The 25,319-nt window shown below is 40.9% G+C and overlaps 1 protein-coding gene across 5 annotated transcripts in view; it reads left to right on the top strand.

Annotated features, from left to right (window-relative positions):
• Nucleotides 1-25,319, top strand: part of NECTIN3 (nectin cell adhesion molecule 3) — a 116,341-nt gene that overhangs the window by 28,032 nt on the left and 62,990 nt on the right. For all 5 annotated transcript variants that reach the window (XR_012641999.1, XM_074972700.1, XM_074972718.1 and 2 more), the window contains exons 2-4: nt 11,822-12,160; nt 17,581-17,877; nt 21,828-21,945. Coding sequence is in view for 4 of the 5 variants with exons in the window: in XM_074972700.1 (XP_074828801.1) it covers nt 11,822-12,160; nt 17,581-17,877; nt 21,828-21,945 (754 nt within the window). In the remaining variant the exon portion in view is untranslated. The remainder of the gene's footprint in view (nt 1-11,821; nt 12,161-17,580; nt 17,878-21,827; nt 21,946-25,319) is intronic.

The raw sequence follows: 25,319 nt of genomic DNA, 5'->3' as shown, positions 1-25,319 counted from the left end.
AGGCCCAGAAGCATACTCAAGAGGAGAGGGAAAGAGAGAGAAAGCATGGATTGGCTGTTACGGAGTTGAAGAAACAAAACCCTTCAGCTGCTGACTCAACTTCCCCAAAAATCCATAAATGGGAGCGCCTTTGTCCGCAGTACGATGAATCCAGTGATATTGCTGAATATTTCCTCATCTTTGAGAGACTGTGCACCCTCCATGCAATTCCTGATGATCACAAGATGACCACATTGGTAGCAAAATTGACTGGAAGAGCTCTGGACGTATTCAACAAAATGCCTATTGAGAATGCTTCTAACTATGGTAAATTTTAAGGATTTGGTTTTGAAACAATTTCAAATTACACCTAAAACTTAGAGTAAAATTTACAGCCCTTAAGAGAGGGGCTGGACTAAGTAATGTGGCTTATGTAAACCAGATGAAGGATCTGTTGGATAAATAGGTCAAAGGCAGGGATGTAACTAGCTTTGAAGGGATGTGTGATTTGGTTGTCCAGGAGCAGTTCCTGACTATGACCAATAATGATGTAAAACATTGTTTATGGGATAAGAAAATGGACTCAGCAAAAAGTCTTGCTTCTTATGCTGATCAATACAAGCAGTCCCAGACCGTCAGAAAGGCGGGGCAAATTGGAACAAAACGGGTGGAGGTAGCAGAGAGGAACAACCCGGGTCGCTGGATACCAGAAGGGACACCGCAAGACTACACCCTACCACCAGTGGCAGCCCAAGGCCCCAGCTACACCCGAAGGAAAACCCCAGACACCTTATCGTCCCACCACACCATTCTCCAGCAACCCACCCCGCCCCAGTGACCAGTCAGCTGGGCAATGTTTTAAATGTAACAAGCTGGGGGCATGTAAAGGCCAACGGCCCCCAAACCCCAATCGATTACAGTTCATGGCATCGGGGTCACACCAAAGGTCCTCAGGCCCAGATGCCTCCCAAATACCCTCAAAGTGAAGGGAAACTGAGAGTGTGGGCAGGAAGAAGGTTATCACATGGAGGGACACTGGTGCACAAATGTCGGCTATCCACCAATCCTTAGTGGACCCCAGCTTAATCAACCCAGAGGTCCAAGTGATGATTCAAACCTTCAAGTCAAACTCTTTTGACTTGCCGACATCCACAGCCAGGCTAAGCAAGCCTTCGCACCTAGCTCTGTCCCTGAGCCTTCTGTAAGGGCCCCATCTGTGTGTTACCAAAGACCCAGACTGAGGTGGTGGAACTGGACCCCATGCCAACGTCTGCAACAGCAGTAGTGGATCCAGTTGCAGAGACCCAGCCAGAGCCAGGCCCAGAACTGGAACTGGCGAAGCAACCAACACCAGAACCCTGGTGCTTGCAACCCCGTCTACAACTGCAATGCCAGAGGGCACCACTGAGCCTGCCCTGGCAGCAGCAGATAAACCTACGGAAGAGGCTCAGCTGGAGCCTGAACCCCAACATAGTGCACCAGCAGAGAGCTGTTCACAGTCAATGGAAACAGCCCCATCACCTGCATCGCTTCCAGAGGGACCAAGCCCAGGTCCACAACCCAATGAGGAACTGGTGTCTCCAGCATCAAGGGAACAGTTCCAGGCCGAGCAGGAAGCAGATGAAAGCCTCCAGAGAGCTTGGACAGCGGCCCGGAGCAACCCACCACCTCTCAGCTTTTCTAATCGATCCAGGTTTGTTGTAGAAAGAGGACTTCTGTACAAGGAAACTCTTTCTGGTGGACACCAGGAAGACTGGCATCCTCAGACAGTTGGTAGTTCCAACTAAGTACCGGGTACTTGAGCTTAGCCCACAATCATACTAGTGGCCATGCTGGGGTAAACGGGAACAAAGACTGTTTGGGGGAGTCCTTCCCCTGGGAGGGAATGGGTAAGGACGTTTCTACCTATGTCCGGTCTTGTGAGGTATGCCAACGAGTGGGGGGGAAAGCCCCAAGACCAGGTCAAAGCCCCTCTCCAGCCACTCCCCATCATTAAGGTTCCCTTTCAGCAAGTAGCTATGGATATTCTGGGTCCTTTTCCGAAAGACACCCAAAGGAAAGCAGTACATACTGACTTTCATGGATTTTTGCCACCCGATGGCCCAAAGCAATAGTTCTAAGCAATACCAGGGCTAAAAGTGTGTGCCAGGCACTAATGGACATTTTTGCCAGGGTAGGTTGGCCCTCCGACATCCTTACAGATTTACATGGCAGGGACCATGAAAAGCCTGTGGGAAGCTCATGGGGTGAACCACTTGGTTGCCACCCCTTACTACCATCAAACAAATGGCCTGGTGGAGAAGTTTAATGGAACTTTGGGGGCCATGATACGTAAATTCGTAAATGAGCGTTCCAGTGATTGGGTCCTAGTGTTGCAGAAGTTGCTCTTTGCCTGCAGGGCTGTACCACATCCCAGTTTAGGGTTTTCACCATTTAAACTTGCATACGGTCGTGAGGTTAAAGGGCAATTACAGTTGGTGAAGCAGCAATGGGAGGGTTTTACTCCTTTTGCAGGAACTAACTTTCTGGACTTTGTAAACCTACAAAACACCCTCCGAACCTCTTTAGCTCTTGCTAAAGAAAACCTAAAAAATGCTCAGGAAGAGCAAAAAGCGTGGTATGATAAACATGCCAGAAAGCGTTCCTTCAAAGTAGGGGACCAGGTCATGGTCTTGAAGGCGCTCCAGGCCCATAAAATGGAAGCATCGTGGGAAGGGCCATTCACGGCCCAAGAGTGTCTGGGAGTTAACGATCTCATAGCATTCCTCACCTCCAACTGAAAGCCTAAGGTGTACCATATTAATTCTCTAAAGCCCTTTTATTCCAGAGAATTAAAGGTTTGTAAGTTTACAGCCCGGGGAGTAGATGACGCTGTGTGGCCTGAAGGTGTCTACTACGAAGGAAAAAGTGATGGTGGCTTGGAAGAGGTGAGCCTCTCAATGAACCTCGGACATATGCAGCGACAGCAGCTCAAGGAGCTGTGCACTAGCTTCGCACCAATGTTCTCAGCCACCCCAGGACAGACCAAACGGGCATACCACTCCATTAACACAGGTAATGCTCACCCAATTAGAGCCCAACCTTACTGGGTGTCTCTTCAAGCCAAAACTGCTATAAAACAGGAGATCCAGAACATGCTACAGATGGGTGTAATCTGCCCTTCTAACAGTGCATGGGCATCTCCAGTGGTTCTAGTTCCCAAACCAGATGGGGAGATACTCTTTTGCATGGACTACTGTAAGCTAAATGCTGTAACTCGCCCAAACTACTATCCAGTGCCACGCATAGATGAGCTATTGGAGAAACTGGGACGTGCCCAGTTCATCTTTACCTTAGATTTAACCAAAGGTTACTGGCAAGTACCGCTGGATGAATCCGCCAAGGAAAGGTCAGCCTTCATCACCCATGTAGGGCTGTATGAATTTAATGTGCTACCTTTCGGGCTGTGAAATGCACCCACCACTTTCCAAACACTTGTAGATGGTCTCCTAGCATGATTGGGAGAATCTGCAGTCACCTACCTTGACGATGTGGCCATCTTTTCTGATTCATGGACAAAACACCTGGAGCATCTGCAAAAAGTCTTTGAGCGCATAAGGGAGGCAGGACTGACTGTTAAGGCTAAGAAGTGTCAAATAGGCCTAAACAGAGTGACCCACTTTGGACACCTTGACCAGGTGGGTCAAGGAACTATCAACCCCCTACAGGCCAAAGTGAATGCTATCCAAAAGTGGCCTGTCCTAAAGTCAAAGAAACAGCTCCAATCCTTCTTAGGCTTGGCTGGATATTATAGGCGATTTGTACCGCACTACAGCCAAATCGCCGCCCCACTGACAGACCTAACCAAAAAGAAACCGCCAAATCCAATTCAGTGGACTAAAAAGTGTCAGAAGGCCTTTAACCAGCTTAAAAAAACACTCATGTCTGACCCTGTGCTAAGGGCCCCAGGCTTTGACAAACCTTTCCTAGTAACCACAGATGCATCCAAGCGTGGTGTGGGAGCAATTTTAATGCAGGAAGAACTGGATCAAAAATTCCATCCTGTCACGTTTCTCAGCAAAAAAACTGTCTAAGAGGGAAAGCCACTGGTCAATCAGCAAAAAGAAATGCTATGCCATCGTGTACGCTCTGGAAAAGCTACCCTCATATGTTTGGGAATGGCGTTTCCACCTTCAAACGGACCATGCTGCGCTGAAGTGGCTTCATACCATCAAGGACAATAACAAACTTCTTCGGTGGAGTTTCGCTCTCCAAAATTTTGATTTTGAAATACAGCATGTTTCAGGAGCTTCTAACAAGGTGGCTGATGCACTCTCCCATGAGTTTCCCGAAATTAACTGGTTAAAATCGTCCTTGAAATGTGGAAATTGTTAGTTTTATATAATCGGTAGTATATCTAAAGGTGCGTGTGTCTTATTAACTCTGTTTTTTCTCCTAAAGGTCCGGGAAGAAATCACAGCCAGTGTGGTACACGCTGTCCAGCACCATCTGTGATTTGGGGGGAGTGTCATAACCATACAGCTAAGGGTAGCCTAGAATTCCTCCTTACTTGTAAGGGGTTAAGAAGCTCAAATAACGTGGTTGGCACCTGACCAAAAGGACCAATGGGGAAAGAAGATGCTTTCAAATCTGGGGGGTGGAGGAGGGAGGCTTTGTTCGTGCTCCTTTATCTTTTGTTTTTAGTTGTGAATTTTTGCTGTGCTAAGAGGGAGGTTTATCCCTGTTTTTTTGTAACTTTAAACTTTTGCCTAGAGGTGAATCCTCTGTCTTTTAAATCTGATTATCCTGTAAAGTTACCTTCCATCCTAATTTTACAGAGGCGGTGCTTTTACTTTTTTTTTCTTTATAATAATCTTCTGTTTTTTAAATATCTGGTTAACCTATTTGGTTGGCAAATTATTGTCAAGCCTCCCCAGGAAAGGAGGTGAAGGGGTGGGGAGGGATATTTTTAGGGAACAGGAACTCCAAGTGGTCCTTTTTCTGAATCTTTGTCTAACTCACTTGGTAGTAAGAAAAGGAGTACTTGCGGCACCTTAGAGACTAACAAATTTATTTGAGCATAAGCTTTCGTGAGCTACAGCTCACTTCATTCACTGAATGCATCTGATGAAGTGAGCTGTAGCTCACGAAAGCTTATGCTCAAATTTGTTAGACTCTAAGTTGCCACAAGAACTCCTTTTCTTTTTGCGGATACTGACTAACACTGCTGTTACTCTGAAACCTGTCACTTGGTAGTGACAGCAGTACCCATCCAGGGACAAAAAAACATTTGTCCCTTGGAAGTTTTTAACCTAAACTGGTAAAAATAAACTTAGGGGGTCTTTCATGCGAGTCCCCACATCTGTACTTTAAAGTTTAAAGTGGGGAGGGAACCCTAACACCCTGACTATAAAGATAACCGCACACAACAGAAAGGTAAAGTTTTCCAATCTGGAGCCCAACCTTCTTTGCTTGCATCTGTCTGAATGATTAAAATTTTCAAGGTGGTTATACGTTACTTGTTTACCTCATAATAAAATTTAGAGGTTAGCTGCATAACTTAGCATTGTCCAGTTATTTAGAAAATGTCAGAAGAACATATTCCATTGTGCTTTAAATTTCCGGTTACAGAGAATCAAAACAGACCTGTTAAACAGAGCATACACGAGTCTTAACCAATCATTGTGCTGTTTCTTAATCTTCATAAAGAGTGATGTGTGCTTGCTTGAATTTGAGATTTCTGAGATGCAGTTCTTGATTTAGATATTGAAAGATTAGTCAGTGGGCCTAGTGTGAAGATTACAAAACAGTGTCTTACTAATTGGCTCTCATTTTGTGTGTTTGGTTTTTTTTAATCCTGACTATTCAGTGTGTGACTGAATTTATTTCTTGAAAGTAACAACGAAAAATTGTTTAAAAAATATACAGAAGTAGATATTTCCTTTCAGAGATAATTTAAAAAGGGCTAAATATTCTCCTTCAGTGTCAGCAACAGAATTCCGTGGCATTATGCTTGTGTTGTTGTACCAGAAAGTGAAATGGACTACCAAGTGAACTCTCTGAATTTTGAACAAAAACCTATTGAATATTGTATTTGATTGGTGGGAATGGTGAATAATGAAGAGGACATGTCATCAGGATGTGTGTGGTACAAGCAAACAGGGTTTCAGTATTGCCAAATGTAAGACCTCCATGTAGGAGGGGGAAATGTAGGCCATATTTCAAGGATGGAGTCCTCCATTCTTGGAAAAACACTGAGTCTGAAAGACATGGGGATTATGGTGGATAATTAGCTGAATATGAGCTCGCGGTGTCCAAAAAGGCCAATACTTGGAGGCCTTAATAGGGGAGTGTTGATTAGGAGTAGGAACGTTCTGTTATCTCTGCAGTTGGCACTGGTGTGACCACTAGTGGAATACCATGTCGAGTACATCGGTGCCCACATCAAGGAGGTTGTTAATAAATTGGAGAGGGTTTAGAGAAGAGCGGGAATGAAGGATTAGAAAATCTGCCTTTGCAGAGAACTAAGGTAGTGTAGCTTATGAAAAAAAGTGCTTTGACTACTGGTAGACATGTATTCCACTTCTGATGTGCATGCACCCCATATACTGAAGATCAGAATTCTTTGCTAGCAGTGTCCATTGGTCACATCTCTTCCTCTGACCTCAAGCCCCTTCCCCTTCATGGGGGAAAAAGAGGGTAGAGGGACCAACTGATCCTCAGTTCCTTTCAACTGCTAATTACTGTAAGACAGACCCAGTTAGCAGTGTTTACTTTTTTCCTGTCAAACGTTTTATTACGATTTTTCTAGCTGAATATTTTATTACTATTTTGTAAATGGTTAATTATTTAGTCTAGGTATTAAGTGTAGTGTGTGTGTGAAGTAGTTTTTAGCTTTCTCTAGGTTTTATTGTTTGCCTTAAACCAGTGGTTCTCAACTCTGGTTCGCCACTCCAGGCCAATGGGGGCCTGCACATCCCTCGGCCCACGTCGCTTTCTTCAGCCCCCATTGGCCTGGAGCGGTGAACTGCGGCCAGTGGGAGCCGCGATCAGCTGAACGTGCGAATGCAACAGGTAAACAAACCAGCCTGGCCCGCTAGGGGCTTTCCCTGAACAAGCGGTGGACCAGAGTTGAGAACCGCTGCCTTACACCATAGTGTGATGTGGGAACATAACCCACTGGACTTAAAATTTTGGGAGTTCTGTGGGGCTGTTAAACCCACTAGTGACTCGCATTCAAGGTATTGTTACTGTTTACTCAGGAGACGTCTTTAAATAAAAAGAGTAAGGACTGTAAAATAGTCACTAAGGGGGCAACTAAATGTAGGGACAACAGGATGAATTTGTTCATTTTAGAGAGAGCTGTGAAGCCAGTCTTAGAACCAAATGGAAGACAAAATCTCCTAGTCCCAGACAGTCATCAAAAAGGGTCCTGGCAACTGCATTATGTCCAGGCTCCACCTGTTCCATCCTCTGTACTGCAAACAGTGACTGTCATTGCTCACCTCTGAAGTACAGAGGAAAATTCCCTCAAAAGACTTTCTCAGAAAAGAAAAGACAGATGGTTCACCTCTTTCTATCTCCAGGAAGAAACAGTGTTCTGAAAGCAGCAACTGGCTCTTTATTTTGGCAGGAAGTAACTTGGAAAACTTGTTGACTGTTATCTGCACCCAAGCAGAGCACTGCTGCAGCTGTCAGTCTGCTGCTAGCACCTATGCTCTTGGTACTGGGTCAGTTTTCTCAGCTGCCTGTGGCATCAGCTTGTTTTGTGCCAGGGCAGTTACAGCCCCCTATAGGGCTGACTTGCTTAGTGCAGGCATCCTCAGAGAAGCTGATGCTTGAACTTGTATCTGGAGGCTGTTGCTGCTTTTAACATATCAGCTATGGCTCTTCTAGCTGTAGAGCTACTAATGCCATTATTATCATCGCCCGGTCAACTTATGGAGCAGCACCACTTGAAACCAGTGTGTACAGCATGGAGTCATTTGGCAGTTTTCATGCAACCTGACATGACTTTGTCAGGAGTTTCTGTTAATCAGGAAGTGCTTTCATGGTCATCTGGGTGGTGTTGTGGTAGGCCTTTTTCAGTGGATAATTCTCAGATGTTCACACAAGCAGCTCCTTGCCCCCTTAAAATAAAGATCATGGGTATTCCTCTTTAAAGCTCTTTTCATAGTTGGAATATTTTACCCTCTTACCCTTCAGTGTCTTTCTTTATGACTCGTACATATTAGTGTGTCCGGTCAGATACAGGTAAAAACATGTTAGTTCAAAATCTCCTTCCTCTCCTCCCCCCCCCCACCCCCCCCAAAATCTAAACTTGTTTTATCCATATGAACAAACTGCGTGGCCTCACTGGTACCCATGGCCATATCCTAAATCAGAACCTCCTTCAGTTTCGGTTTCTAGCGTTAGATCTCCTTCACCGTAGGATCCACCTATCATGCAAAAGCATTCACAGCAATCTGTTCATATTACTGAGACACTCTTCATGTCTGTCGCTGTATGAACGTATAAATCTGCAACAAGTTTCTGAAACAATTCCAGAGCATATTCCATTCTTTTCTCAGAATGAGGCTCTAGCTCTTCATCAGATAATTATGGGTTATTTCAGGGCTTAGTCGGCAGAATGGTGGATGCTTTGGAGATCATGGTTCAGTCTGTTCAAGGAAAAGGACGTAATATTTGACTCTTGGCATACGTCGTTGTGAAAGGCTTTCGTTTCCTGTAAGTGAAGCCTTATTAAAATCAACCTAACGATTATGGCAGACTACAGTGTCTATATTGCCCACCTACAAGAAAATTGAAAAAAAGGTATTGAGTCCCTTCCACAGGCTTAGAATATTTCTATATGCATCCTGATCCAGGGTCTTTGGTGGTGACCACTGCACAAGAGAAGTCAAAATGTAAGTTCTTTAGGACTACTGCAAAGGAGTTGTTGAGACTGGACATTTTAAGAAAATGGTATTTGTTGGCTAGCCTTCAATTTGGCATAGTGAATTATCAGACCCTTCTGTCACATTTATGATTACCTTATGTGGAGCAGAGTTACTGAGGACAGGTCTACGCTACAGGGTTCAGTCGACCTAAGCTACGCAACTCCAGCTACTTGAATAATATAGCTGGAGTCAATGTAGCTTAGGTCAATCTTTTGCTGTGTCTACTCGGCGCTGGGTCAACAGGAGAAACTCTCCTGTCGACTTACCTTATGCTTCTTGTTCCAGTGGAGTACTGTAACTAATGGGAGAGCGATCAGCAGTCGATTTAGCGGGTCTTCTCTAGACCTGCTAAATCGACCCCCTGGTGGATCGATCACCATGCATCAATCCCCCGGTAAGTGAAGACAAGCCTTGAGTATGTTGATAAACTTTTGATCACACCTTGGAGAGTTGTTTATAGAGAATCAGATAATTGCTAAAACCTCTTTACAAGTCTCAATTGATGCTTCTGATAAGGCATCGAGGGCACCAACAGTTACTGTGTGGTGTTCGTCATGGCTCCGTCCTCTGTTACTAAGGGATGTTCAAACTATGTTGAAAGACCTCTCCTTTGAAGAGTCTTCTACTCTGGTCTAAAACTTAATGACTCATTAGTGATGTTAAGACTCTGGTGCCACATTACTGTCATTAGGCATCTACCTTTCCCAATATAAAAAGCAGTTTAATATTATACTTAACCAATACAGCATTTCACTACTCCTTTCTATCATCCTTATCAAAGAATATTCGATTTCTGTAAGAGGATAGATAGATAGATATGACGGAGATCTTTTTCAACTTTGAATGCTGCTAAGGTGGCTCAGTCATTTTGATGTGTATGTTGAGAGCTGCCAGCCAATTTGGATCTGCTTTCAGGGACATGCACAGCGGCCCCACCTCTCTCCAGAGAAGCTGCCTGGAGCTCCCAAGGAGGCTGCATGGTGAAGGGTGCTGATCCCTTCTGCGACCACAAGCGCAAACACCATGGTGATGCATTGCATTGCTGTTGATAACAGCTATTCAGGAGAGACAGCTGGGCACTGCAGGGAGGGGACACTGCTTTGCCTCCCCCAGTTCTCTACCTGTGCTATGTAGGCTGTTGTGGCTGGAAAAAAAAAATCCACTGGTGGCTGCATTTAAGAAACGGTGTTCTATGTACAGTGACACAAATTTGGCATGGCCCTTGAGGATGAGCTCTGTTCTTAATTTCTAAAACTAATTGTCTTGGTCTTGAACACTTGATGGAGTTGTAAGTATTGTAGAACTTTTAATAAAAGCAGTGAGGTGTCTGGCACACCCAAAGAAGCTAATTTGTAAAACAGTGGATTGGGACTAAGTGGTGATAAATGGTGGAGTGAAAGTTAGTAGTGTAGACGAGTATTAAGCAGAAGAAAACGGATGAGGAGTGAAAGCAGGACAGACTCTAGCCGAGATAAGACATAAACAGTTCTGACTGGCTATTGCCTGTTAGGAACTTCCTTGAACACTAAGGGCTTGGTTACACTTGCGAGCTAGAGCGCATTAAAGCAGTCCCAGGCGCCCTTGTTCACTACGCGTCCACACTGGCAAGGCACGTAAAGCGCTCTGACTCCATGGCTAGAGCGCTCCTCGTACTCCAACTCCACGAGAAGATTAATGCTTGGTGTCCCTTGGCTGAAATGCCCGGTCGTCAGTGTGAATGAGGTGTTGCATTACTGTGCTCTGATCAGCCTCCGGAGACGTCCCATAATCCCCTTAAGTCAAGTGGCCACTCTTGTCATTGTTTTGGAATCGCTGCAGGAATGCGGATATGCCCTTTGAAAGCTCCGTTTCTGACAGCCAGCTGCTTATCTGCTCCAAGACAAAGCAATGCCATTTGTGTGGAATGCTGTGTTGGGGGGCGGGGTCTGCTGCTGTCTGAACCTACAAGACAGCATGCTGACATGCTCTCAGCCCCCCTAAAACCCTCTCTCTCTCTGTCACACCCCACCACCCCATTTGATAAAGCAGGTTACAGCCACTTGCATGCTGGGATAGCTACCACAATGCACTACTCTCTGTGGCCGTTGCAAGAGCTGCTAATGTGGCCATGCCACTGCACTTACAGCTGTCAGTGTGGACAGATTGCAGCGTTTTCCCTATTGTGCTCTACGAAGGCTGGTTTAACTCAAAGCACTCTACATCTGCAAGTTAGCCATGCCCTTAGACAAGATAGATGTTAAAGAAAAGAGTCTTTTGGTGGATGACAAAAGTTAAATGTCTGACTTGGCCACAGACTTATCCTATGGCATTGGACATTTCACTTGCACTCTTTTTTTAATCGGTAAATGTTGGTTAGCATTGATTTCACCATAGATGCACAGACTGACAAAAATATGCCTGTTGATGATTACAATTTATGGATAGGTAAAGTAAGAAAAATGCTGTTTAGGAACTTATTAGAGTTTGATTTAAGGATATTTACATTTTGTTTTGACATGTGACTTTTACAATGTGTGTTTGATGGTTACAAAGCTTCAACTGTTTGAAATTCAACATCTATTCATTATATAATTGTCGTGACACCTTCATAATTTCATGCAAATATGAACATTAAAATTGATCTTTATTTTTTTAAAAGGTTTAAACACAGTTCTTCAGTTATAAAAACATAAAAATAAATTTCTGCCAAATCTAGTTGAGTGTTGGTAATGAAGTACATTACTCAGCATGGGAACCCAGGAGCTGGTTTTCCTCTTCTGTGCACCAATCCCTAAAACCTGCCTCCAGGGAAGTATAATGCATTAGAGTAATAAACTAATTAAGGTTTTAAATGAAATGCAAGAATTACAGCTAAAGTGAATAAGTGTCTTTAGATTTGATACTCGTGTTTGAAACTCAGCTAACATAACATTTCTTTTTTTTAGGTGCCTTGGCTGGACCAGTTGTTGATCCACATGTAACAGCAGTTTGGGGGAAGAATGTCACCCTGAAATGCATAATTGAAATAAATGAAACAATAACACAAATCTCATGGGAGAAGGTACATGGTAAAAGTACACAGACCATTGCTGTTCATCATCCTGAATATGGGTTTTCTGTTCAAGGAGAATACCAAGGAAGAGTGTCGTTTAAGAACTACTCACTCACTGATGCAACTATCATCCTAAACAATATAAGCTTCTCTGATTCAGGAGAATATGTATGCAAAGCAGTTACATTCCCACTAGGAAATGCTCAGTCATCAACAACTGTAACTGTTCTGGGTATGTTTTGCTTCTTAATTTTATATTTGATTTTTTTTTTTACCCCACTATTTTACCCTGCCCCCCCCCCCCCCAAAAAAAGGCGGGGGGGGGGGGCGAAACAAACTTCATAGGACTTGGCTACATGGAGACATTATGTGTGCCAAGCTGGGGTCTGAATCTACAGCACACTATCTTGCCATGTACTGATTGGCTGTGTTTATCTTCCTACTGTGCACTGAAAGTTCACTAGTGGGGTTTGACAAATGTTTCAAATATTGTTAGTAGGCTCCAGCTTCGTAAGGAAGTGATCAAGTTTTTTAATGCTGTGATCTACAAAAGTATATAACTTATTCTTCTGACTCAGGTTTAATTTAACAATCCTCATGGCTGACTTAAGACAACACAGAGCAGGTGTTGTTATGCAGTATTAGTTGATTCGTGAAGGTTTTTTGGTAGACGTAGCCACATCCACGAGAGGGCTACAAGCCTTTTTGATTCCAAGTCATTCTTAGTGATTTGGGGAGGACTTACATATTTTAAATCGGAAAATCCAAGCACTCTGTCAAATAATCCAAAAGATGAGAATAGTGTGTATGTTAAAAATAATAATAATAAAAAAAAGTAGGTAATATAGTTGGGCCTTTAGCTGCAAGAAGGAGAAAATAAACATTGAGTGATGAAATTAATATACTGGGCAGTGCTTACTGAGTGAAGAGAGTCTCTGATGGATTGCGATAGGCTGAGATGAAATTGCTGCTACTTCAAATGTTTGACAAAAATGTGCTAAAATAGTGTAGTTAAAGTTCACATTCTAGTATATGTTAAAAATAAACTGCGCATGAATGGGAGAAATTTCAAGCATTTTTATTTATAAGCTTTCTTCTCAAATTTTAGAAACAATTCAACTAAAAGCAAAAAACAATTTAACAAAGCTTGTCCTGAAATTTTGAATAAATAATACAGCTGTTGACTTGAATGGAAAAATCAATATGTAATTTAAAGGAGCTCTGTTAAGGATGTTTCAGGTGTATTGATCTGATGAACTACTAAATGACTATAGGAAGGCTTTTGATGGTGAAATAAGTAAATTGCTGTGTACTATTTTAAAAAGAAACTTAATGGCTCATTAAAGGATTAAGGAGGGCGGTCTAGCAAGTATGAAGTAGTTCATTTTTTTTCCAGAAAAATTTGGTATTTTAAAATGCTTGAAGTAAAAACTTAACTGGGGCCTTGTCTTACTAATCCACATTCTTATGTTTTCTTATTTGTTTAATATTAATGCCATGAACAATAGTTAAAATGAGATTAGTTTACTTATAAATTAGTAATTTTAACTAAAACTCTGACTAGAGATACATACATGGAAGAAAAAAGTGTAGACAAACACTCACCAATGTGAGGTGAAACTCACGAAAGCTTATGCTCAAATTTGTTAGTCTCTAAGGTGCCACTAGTACTCCTTTTCTTTTTGTTTCCGTTCTGTAAGTAACTTTGCTCTTGGGTGTAACAACTTTTTTTAAAAAAAGACCACTATACTTAAGCAAAATAAAAATATTTTCTGAAACCACTATTAATATGATGGAGAAATCCCTGAAAATAGGTGAATAATATATCTTTAAACATTTTCAGCAGTAATGTTAGTTTTAATACACGAGGGACATGTGTGTGGCAATGGCTGTAACATAGCTCTAGAATTAATTTTTTTTTGGTATTTGTCTCCCAGTTACTCTACTAGCACAGTAAGTCTCAGAACTGCTTCTGTGAAATATGGACTATTGTTTTCATTGTGTGATGCTGTTTTTTTACAGCTTGGATTTGAAGTAACATGTTTCTAGTTTCTCAGCTTTTTTCTTCAGTAAAGAATTAAGTTAAAAAGTTGAATGAGTAAAGAGTTCCGTGTTAAGTAAGGTACAAAAGAATTGCTTGTCAGCTGAAGATCTCTGTTGGTGAGGAATGGGGCACCTTGAAAAATAGTTGGATATGAAGCAATTGTTGTAAGGGCAATCAGGAAGGCGTTTGCCCTTCAGACTGTCATTGTAAGGACAGACAAGGCAGTGATAATGGCTTAGATGGTGCATTGTAGAATACCCATGAGACAGATGATGTGTGGGTAGAAAGTCTCTGGGACTACAGTAACATGAAGAACAATACATGTGTTGAGTTTAGACCTGATAAGGTCATGCTACATTTTGACTTTAACCTGTAGCTGATGGACAGGTTTTTGAGAGATGTGAACTTGGGAACCTTTGACTTGACCAGTAAAGTGAGATGTCCTTAAATATTGGTGGAGTTAAAGTATTACCATGTGTTGTCAGACAAAGGACTCTTCTCCAAAGTCCTGTCTTAAATCAGGAATCCTGCTTCAGTTTCCAGACAGGCTGTGAAAAGCACTTGACTCTCTCAAGTGCTGATTTTTTTTAGCTGCTGCTCTTAACCTGGGAAAGTGTTAAAATGAGTTATCAATAGGTACCATCCGTTCATCAGGAATGCAATGTCTGATCAAGTCTTGATGTATTACTGAGATCTGTTCCTTCCTCCCTTTGTCTGTGTGGACTGTAGAATAGTCTATTACTGCCTAAGCCTTAACTTATTGTGCTTTGTTGCTATTAGTTATTAGGTGAGTTGGTTACATTGCACTGTAAGCCCCCCAAACCCCTCTCTCAAGAATTGGGCGTTTAAGTCTCTACCATGCTGTCTTTTCTTCCTAAGGTTTCCTGTAGGCTTCATCTTGAGCAGGATGGTTCCTAGCTTCAATCTTGATACTTTTCTTGAGGAAATCTCTGCCTCAAAAGTGTTTTGCCTACTTGAAATGTTAGTTGCCTCACTTGAACTGGATTTTACCAAATCATTGAGTTTTGACTTGAGCTATTTAGTAGTCTTAAGAAAAAATGTCACCAATCTAGTAGTATTCAATAGATCAGAAAGCTTAAAAGCTGTTAGAATTGTAAGGGAGTTTAGAAAACAAGTGATAAATTTAAAAGGAATGGTTTTCTCTTGTAAAAAAGATATATATGGCCTCTATTTGATCTCTGAACAATAAATTCCATATACATTTTGTATAGATTTACTGCTTTGAGCAATTCTGTTCATGGTTGTGTTGTCTTGTAGCTTTTCTTCACCTCTTGAATTTCTGCGATGGAACGTATTGCTGTTAAGATGCAAGCATATGGAAGATAGAGATGTATTATCAAAGGTGTTCACTTTTTTGGCAATGTGCTGTTTCAGACCCAAAAGCAATAGTTCTTCCACATGTCGGTGCACATGTGTAAATAATTTTTTGTCATTTTCATAGTGTAGTTCGGTTTCATAAACATCCTCCCTGGTTAAGGGACACAATTGCTTGTTACCTTGGGACTATGCCAAGGATCCCGGGCTTCAAGAACTGTCACATGCTCATTTCTTTTCCATTAGCGACGAGCATTAATGGCGTCTCTACTGTCTGAGTGAGGCACGCATTTCAGTGAAGCGCAGCATCAGAACTAGAGTAGCCTGTGAGCCTCATCTCTGCAAGGTCCTTATAGAAGAGGTAATGAGGCCCCTGGTGCACTTGGATCCTGGCCAAGTGGATTGCCCTGTACAGTGGCCTTGACTAATATGTAGTGCCCTCTGAGCAAGTGCCATTGTGTGGAGCTGTTGGCACTGAAGCCTAAGGACAATCCCCACCATAAGAGTAAGAAACACTCTCTCATGGGCGTAACAGCAGATCCACACAGTGGGCTGCTTATAAGAGATTAGTTCCCTCCCCTACCTGTACTAGGTCAGGTAAGATGCAGCACTTGGATCCAGCAGAACCAAAGCTGATTTTCTTCCTCCCCCTCCCCCCCGCTACCTCCCTGGCTGGGGGGTAAAGCAAAGAAGAAGCAGGAACTGTTGGTAGTGTACCAGTGGTGACCTCGGTTCTGGGACACTTAAGAGCATCAGTCTACAAGCATAGCTCCGGATGCTCTATCATTGCTGCCTCGCCAGCATGCTGACCCAGGTCCCTTTGGAGTCTCAATGGGCACCCCATGGACTCAGGATGTAGAGACTTTCCTCTCATCAGAGGAGGTATGCCTGCTGTATCTGCAGTGTCCACTCCCCAAAGAATGGACCGGCCCATGAGATATCCCCACACCTGAGGATGAACTGCTGTTCCTGCTGTGGGAGAGGCCCCTTTCCCGTCCATTGGACCGAGCTCTCTGGTACTGACAGTCCTAGCCGTTTCTGACGGAAGTGATAGCTTGACTTTTAAGTTAATACCGACTACTGTAAGAATTATTTTCTTTTAAATATAAACTGCAGTAGAGATGCTCTGGACACCTAAGTTCACAAAATGTTGGGCAGTTGGATATTCTCCATTAGTACCTTGCAGCATGGGAGTGAAATCACTCTTATTTGTAACAGGCTTAACATTCATAAATAGACTACATTTCCTTGCACTTAAGTTGGATTTCTTCGTAGGCTTCCCTTAATGTATACGAGTTCAGCCTTCCTTGATGCCATTGATTCTTGGGCATCTCTCAGGTCTTTCCTGATGTTGGGTTTTTGCATGTTGATTGTCTCAGTAGATATGTTTAAAAAAAAAAAAAGAGAGAGAGCTTAGTTCTGACTAGTAAAAAGAATGTTTTATGGCCAGAGCATAATGCTGCAAGCCACACTGTTAACTACCAAAGAAAGTAGGCTAAAGGACATAACGTGGTCTGATTTGTTTAATAGCTTGTGGAGCAAGCATCTTTAGTACTGCTTGCTCTTTAACCAAAAACAAACAAACCTAAACAAACAAACAAACAACCCCACCCCCGTATCTATGAAACTAACTAGATGATAGCACTTCAGGTACACAACAAAGAAGATTTGGGTTCTAAGATGACACTGGAGATGTGTAGTTGTAAATAAGTGCATCATACATTCCTATAAGTGTAAAAAAAACAAAACAAAAAAACCTGAATAAATGTCAGTTAAGCTACAGAATTGCTTAAGTAATTGTGTAAAATATAGTCTCTCTTCCTGGTTAGTAAAACCAGTCTCCCCAAATGTAGTCGAAAGGCTATATTTAGTTTCAGTTCACATGTTTTAATGGTTACCAACAAATGAGCATCACCCTTACCTGGGGGGGGGGGAGGGGAAATCAAGTACAGATGCAAAACTAGATTAAAACAAATGATTTAAAACAAGGTCTCCTGCTTGCTGATTAAAATTTGACTTCTATCACTTAGATTTTAAATCAGTCCACCCTGGCAACGTGCAGCACGGGGGTGTCAGAGCTGTCAATTGTTCAGATTACTTTTAAGTATCCATTGTGTCATCAGCTTTACCTGCTGGTTAAGAAATCAGCCTTGAAAATGAGTTGTTAGTTGTAAGCTATTGGGGATAAAATGTACATACAGGAAATGAAGTGAGGTTAATGAAACTTTTTTCTGTCTTGACTGAAAATATACTTAAACTTTTTATTTCAATAGTTGAACCCATTGTGAGCCTAACCAAGGGACCAAACTCTTTAATAGATGGTGAAAATCGGACAATAGCAGCCATTTGTACAGCAGCCACTGGAAAACCTGCTGCAGATGTTGCTTGGGAAGGAGGTCTTGGAGAAATGGAATCCAGTTCTACTTTATTTCCAAATGAAACTGTGACTGTTGTCAGTCAGTACAAACTCATACCCACCAAATTTGCCAGAGGAAGACGCATAACTTGTGTTGTGAGGCATCCAGCTTTGGAAAAGGAGATGAGATATCCTTACACATTGGATATATTATGTAAGTATATAACAAGTTAACGATTGCTTTTACAGCTGTTGTTCTGTCATATTACAACTAGGCCTTATAGTACGTTCCATCACTAGATGTGCAAGCAGTGTACAAAGAAGGTCACTGTCATTGCCCCATCACACGGATGGGGAAACAGAACAATGGAGAGGTGAAGTGAGTTGACCAAGGACTTGCAGCAGGCCACTGTCCGAGCTGGGAATAGAACTCAGGTCTCCTGAGACCCAGTCAGTTGCCCTACTTGCTGAGAAGCATTGCCTCTTAACTTTTAATTAACTTGATTTAATTTCCCATTTATATTCCTCATATGTTTCTTCATGGACCCTTATTTTTTAACAAATGTGACTAATACTCAGATGTTGAAGCTGAAAGAATTCAATTCCTCTTCTTCAGCTTTACAGGGACTTGTTAAATGGGAAAATGGATTTTGCTTATAACAAGAATTGAAGTATTTAAAAATACTTGAAATAATACAAGACATGATATTCCCGAAGAACTTCAGTGATGAAAAATGTTATGGAGTAACTATGCTTAACCAGATCACTCACTACACTACTGAGAGTGTTAGAGAAAGTGGATAATTTGAGAATCCTTCCACTTGGAAGTCTCTTTTCTTTTTTAATATAGGTTTTTTTTTTTTTTTGGTTTGTTAAATTTGAAGTCCCGGAAAGAAACAAGTGACAGAAGATGATAAATTGCCAAGCCCTCCTCATTATTTGACCCAAGGCCTACCTTGTAAGAATATTCTTTATAATTTCATAACTTCACCTTTTGTCTCAGCTGTAGAAATATGCAGAGCTTTCATCTGTTAGCAATGTTTGGTTTTTTTGCAGCAAATAAGTTTCTGTGTATGACCAGATTGTTTTGGATTCTGCATATTTACTGTTAGCATATCACAAGCAAAAGGTATGGCACATGTACTACTTAATTTTCAGTTCAGTAACAGATAAAACGATAAAAGACCTCTTTCTAGCCCTTTGCTGTTGAGCTTCTGGCTACCTGAAAAACTTTGTCTTGATGGTCACAGATTAAAGCCCAACAAATTTAGGGCTTGTTTACAGTGCCCTACAGTTTGGATTATGGGATTGTGAATCGCATTGAACAGCAAGTGCTGAGCTGCAACTCCTCCATGTGGATACTGTGGGTGTGAACTAAGAGGTTCTTAAAACAGGACTACATTAACTACATTTAGGAACCTCTTAGTTCACACCCACAGCATCCACGCAGGGGAACTGAAGTTCAGCACTTGGCGTGCAGTCCTTTTCACACTCCAAACTGAAGACATAGCCTTTGCATATCTCCCTAGATTGACCAGTAATAATGCTGTGCTCTGGTGCCCGCTGTTTTTTGACAAGAGTTGCCCCTGAAATAAATTCCAGTCCGTTTCTTCCCATTGAAGAGGAACTTCTGACTTATCATAAATAAGTTGAATTTCTTAAAACTTTACATTGTATGCTTTGTTTGTCATTTTGATGTGCTATTGCAAACTTTAGTGCACATAGCCCAACTTTAGGCATCCATTTTGGGTTATCAAATATGTGACCAGAGTTTTCAAAAATCCAGAAAAATTGGGGTTCCTAAGGATTCAAAATTTAGCTTTAGGCATCCATTTTCAAACGCAAACTATAACACACTAATGGGTGCACAGAAGATGGGGAAAGGAAGTGTAGGATGTAGATCTTGGAATAGAAGAAGCTTGTAGTTTACATCTATTGATGGGTTAGAGTAACTTAATTACTACTTCAGAAAAGCAGCTGAGTGGTGAAAAGATTTCAAAGAGATACTTTCCCTCCTTCTTACTGAACATCCGTCCCTTGCTGTAAACTGTTCTATCAAAAAATTAAATGTTTACCATCAGTTACTAGTTGGTCGCGTAAACACACGACCAAAAGAGAATTTTCAGTAAATTAACCTATTGTTGCTTTTTATGGTTACCACTTGTAATCGATTTGGCATATTAGGGACGGGAATGACCTTGAGACAAGTATAATTATTGATTTTTGCCTTCAGCCATCGTGGGAAATACCATAATAAATAAACTTACGGTCTGAGAATGCTATTGGTAGTAAAATTGTTAACATGGAATCAGGAAACATTTGAAATGGTATTAAAAGACTAAAATTATGACCTATTCCAAGTAATACACAACCTCCTCGAACATAACCTTACGGTAGCCCATCAAGTAAACCCACTAATAAAAACGTGTAAGAATTGTAAAGAACATTTTTGAAAGACAAGTATGTTCTATTGAGTCAATGAATTTTTAATAATTTTAGAACAGTCTGTACTGGCGGATTGGCTGGTTTTAATGCCTAATTGAATTTGGAAAGAACTTTAGACTACGTTACACATCTTTTCCCCAGTATTAATTAGAAGTGAATAAACTTTAATACCTTCCAAAACAAATTATAAAAAGGTACTGGACTTCATACTCATGACAACTTGCCTAGTGTTCTTATAAAATTGTGTTGAGCATGAATAGAGAAGCAGTTCTGCTTAGTGCTTTGTTTTAACGTATACTAACAGTCTTCAACTGAGTTCTGAATCTCTACACTTGAATCTGAGTAGAGTGTTTTAGTGGAGTAGTCCTAAATAAATAAATATAAGAATAAGAAGCAAGTTGTGAGAACTGTAAATACTCCATCCAGGCCCTGTGCTCTGATGCACAAATAAGGAAGGAAATTATAACTTTTTTTAAGTGTAAACATAAAATGAAGATTAATTGAATACTGAGGCAATTCTGTTGAGAGAGACTACCAGTTTTTAAACTGCTACTCCCTACATGTCATTTGCATTAGTGTGCTATCTGGAGAGAGAAAAGCTGCATCCTAACACAATTGATGACAATAGCTGAAGAGAGACAAGCATAACAAGAAATTTCCAGTCTCTCTCTAATGTAACCTTTCTGGCCTAGCCCAGTAGCAATAACCAATATCCATAATATGCCTCAAACATAAATTAATAACACTAAACTATGTAAGAGGTGGAAAAATGTGCCTTCAGTGAGAAGAGAGAGATTTCAAGTCTTGCTCTCCTTTTCAACTTTTTTGCCACCTGCATTTGGAGGAAGTAGTTGAGCCTGTTGTCCTGGACTGAGAACAACTATCCTATTCTGAATTCTGACCTCATATTACTTAAGTGTGCTGGGAATAGAACTTTTTACTGTAGCAGACCTTTCAATTGGTGCGTCAATTATATTTGAATGTTTACATTATGTTGCCATATACTGTGAATTTGCCCCAAGCATACCAGTGGAAGGCTTACAATAAGTGTATATTTAAAACTGTCAGACATTTTCTACATCTGGGTTAGGGTGAGATTCTGGGGGCAAGACTGCTAATACTGAGGGGTTGAAAGAAGTTGGGAAGATGGGATTCAGATTGGAGCCATTATCACTATTGTCTTTTGGGTCCTTTGAAAAGAAATAAAACAAAATTAAACACAGAATACACTAAAGTTCCTTGTTGGTTTGACTAGTAGTACTAACATAGGCACAGTGCAGATACCTACTACAGTATAAATCATTAGCCAAAAGTTACTCAGGTTGTATGTGCAATTCATCATTTACCACTGTGTAATGTGAATTTTTTTTGAATTAACAGAATTTGGTATATTTTAACTATTGAAGTTAACACTGCATTATGCTAAAAATTGGCATTGTTGGTGTAAAGACTATAATTAATCTCGGCTTGTTTCAGTTAACAAACTGAAAACTTATGGGGCCCACTGATTTGCTTTGTTAAGCCCCTGATGCCAACCACCCAAGGACACATGTCATTTACTAAGCTTTCCAGGTAGGACTATCACCATTCATTGGAGATTAAGCACTGCCATACTGTTAATTAAATACAACATGTAGATATATCATTCTAAACAATGCATGTCTCCTTTTAAAGATTGTACTTTGAGTATTGGCTTGTGCAATTGCACATATTTTATAGATGCCCCTGAAGTTTCAGTAACTGGGTATGATGGAAACTGGTTCATTGGAAGAGAACATGTTCAGCTCCGGTGTAATGCTGATGCAAATCCACTGCCCATGGAATTTACATGGACCAGGTAAGTGTTCATGAAAATCAAAGATGAATTTTTCCATTTAAGTACACAATATTTTAATAATAGAGTTTTGAAGGGTGTTACTGGCTAATGACATGGTGGAAACAAGGCCCTTTCACTGCTACTACTTGTCTGGTTCCAGTACGTGACTAATGCACATCATATGTGGTTAGAAATGACTGCTATTGAAATATGTCCCATATTGATGCATCAGACATATGGATTCATACATGTGGACTTGTAAAAGAAAACCATTGGCCTTATACAGTTGATGGTCCCTAAGGAAAGGGGAACAGTAGCAACTGGGGTGGGAAAATACAAATAAAGAATTATTGTTACTCTGAAATCTGAACAGTTACCAATACTTTAGGATAAATCCATTTATTTTTATAAATGGAATAACTTCTTTGACAGGTGATTGTGATATGGAGTTTCTTGGGCTTCGTGTAAGATACTTCAAGCACCTGTTGTCTAGCCTTCCTCCTCTGTGTGAGTTGGGGACGTGTTTAAAGCAAAGACGTAAAAAGATTGGATATTATTTGAATAAAATTATATAAAACTGATTACATTAAAAATTGGGATGGAAAACACTTGAAGTATCATTTCAATCACCAAATTTACCATGCCTTAATAAAGAGTAAGGCCAACTGTATCTACTTCCAAATAAGATGCATGAGAGGCTTGCCTCATGACTCGAAACTTAAGTCAATCTGTGTTGGTATTTGGTATCTCTGTATGGCTTTCTGTTGTGTAATAAAAGCTGTATTTCATGATTGTCATATGAATTGGATGCCTTTACTGTGATTCCTGCTGCCTGCTATCTGTAGTCTTGCATGTTAAGTATGTTCCCCTGGAAGGAGCCACCTCCAGGAGCGCATAGATGGCCCAAAAAGGTGTAACTTTCCTTTATTCCTCTTAAAGTAACTTCACTTGGTCGGTCTGTCTAAAACAAAGAATTTTTTTGTGAGAGTGTTTAAGCATATATAATACATCGTAGTAGTGCTGTGAGAATCACTGATACATGATCATTAAAGATCAGTTGTGGTACCACCTTGTATCCTCAAGTTGCTTCCTGAATCAGTTTAAAAGAAAAAACGAATACTTTTAGCTGTCTTTGTCTACACTGGAACTTCACTGGCAAAACTTTTGTCATTCAGGAGTGTTAAAACACACACATGCACCCCGAACAGCAGAAGTTTTACCAACAAAAAGCGCCAGTGTGAACAGTGCTTTGTCGTCAGGAGTCGCTCATTGTGCGACTTTTGGCAGCACAGGAATGTCACTAAAAGCTGCATGGTGTAGACAAAGCCTTTAAAATTGTATTTTGAAATGCGTGGTTAATAATAATAAACATATAACCAAGGTTTTTCTTGAATGGAACCTCCTAAACGCAGAACAAAATATGTTATCCAACTATTACATTAAAAAATTAAGAAACAAATCAAATGAAGTAGTCTCAATTAGACCACATTTAAACCAGGTTGATTAAAAAAATCCACTCCAAATACAAATAGTAAAATCTAACAGTGGTTGTCAGTTAATCCCCAATTAAATTTCATTTAAATCAGTTACTTTCAGTTTTAGCTTGGCTAAACTGCTCAACATTGAAACAATATACATTTGAACCAGTGATCAAACCATAATCACAAAGGCAATACAAGCTGCTTTTCAAGATGATACATGCAAGGTGGCTCAGTCTCTCTTCTCCAACATGTTATGGTTCAGGTTAAAAGTAATAAGGACAAATAACTAATCTAGTTTTAAAAGATATTTTAACCTTCTCAGTAATAGGGGCTTTCATAACACTTAAACCAATTCCCAGATTTAATTTCATTCCTCATGTGGTATAGACAAGTGTGACATTTTTTGTAAAAGCAGAGAACTTAATTTCAAGAAATTGTAGATGAGCTTGTATACACATTTCTTGTAATAAACTCTTTGGCAGAAACTTAATCATTAAAAGAATGCTGACTTTAAAAAGTTGAGGTAGCAATTTATTGGCAGAATACTGGGCTACAATGCAGCGGGTCAGACCACTATTATTCAAGGGTAGAGAGCTTGGTTATGTGAGGGGTATTTACTTGTACTTGCTTCTGAAAAATTAACAAAGTAGTGGCATTTGGGGAAGGCAAAGGCAGAATCTCATCTGTGCCTCTTTGTCCCAGGAAAAAAAATTCAGTTGAAGTTGATTTCAAATCTAGTTTAAATTCTAAATAATGCTATTGAAGAAATACAGAATTGAACTGGTGCAGAATAGCTGTATTTTTGCATTTTGTCCACTGAATGTTAAGGTGAAGGGGGTATGTTATATTCTCAGTAATAGTAATAACATGCTGAGCAATCTTAATAACCTGGAAGTAGATGGACAAATCTGTCCACAACGAAGTAAATGAATCCTTGTTTGGCTGGGGAGATGAAGACAAATGAGTGTGTATTGCGGCAGTGTGTGGTGTTCATGCAATGAAATGACACAAGTCCATGTACAATCAGAAATAACTTAAAATAAACAAGTACAGATTGGTGCATGTTTAGCCATTTGACTCCTATGGTGGGAAGACTTTGAGATTGGCAAGCAGGATAGCTATTAAGCTGCAGAAATAAAACATTTCTACAGTTGTCTAGCAGTCACTGGCCTATAGTCAACAAGATCTCAAGTGGAAGAATGTCTGAGGATGTTCATTCACTGTACATGTTGAATTTTGGGGGTATTGTTCATGAAAAGTAGTTGCAGCATGTGGCATTGCATGGCAGACTGTGTTGACACTTTACTCATGGAAATCGCTCGTGCTCTCGCGCTCACACTCTTCGAGTAGTGTCCCTGTGGGTGCTCTATATCAGTACACTGCCTGCCTGTGCCACACTCATACCCCAATAAACTACCTGTGGCTTGCAGCAGAGCAGTCCGTGTCCAGTAGTTGAACTATGCAGCTGACTATCCTTTGCTTTCTTATGCCTTTTTCATTTTAGTTTTTTCTTAGTGGTTTTTTTAGCACAAGTTCATGCTTTGAGAGGGTTCACCCCTTCTTTCCTCTGGGTCCCCGTTCTCCCCCTCCCCTCTCCCCAGCCCCATGTGTGGGTTATGCTGAAGACCCTGGACTTCAGACCTTTCCATATGTGCCACAAGTCCTTCTCTTGCAGTGATGAACATTCAACCTGCCTCTCTGCTGCTTGGGAGAAATCCACATTCCCTCTAAATGTAAAGTCTGTTTAAGATTTAAAAACAGATCTAAAAAATTGAGGTAGGAAAAGTCGCACATTCCTATTTATGCAGTACTTTGAGATCCATGTGGTGAGTCACCCCCAAATAGACTGATTCCATTGACCAGCTCTGCTTCGGTGGTAACCAAAGACCCCAGACTTTCCAAGAAAAGACCCCA

This window comes from Natator depressus, chromosome 1 (genome assembly GCF_965152275.1).
Source record: "Natator depressus isolate rNatDep1 chromosome 1, rNatDep2.hap1, whole genome shotgun sequence".
Lineage (NCBI taxonomy): Eukaryota > Metazoa > Chordata > Testudines > Cheloniidae > Natator > Natator depressus.
This window is presented reverse-complemented; position numbering and strand designations above follow the sequence as displayed.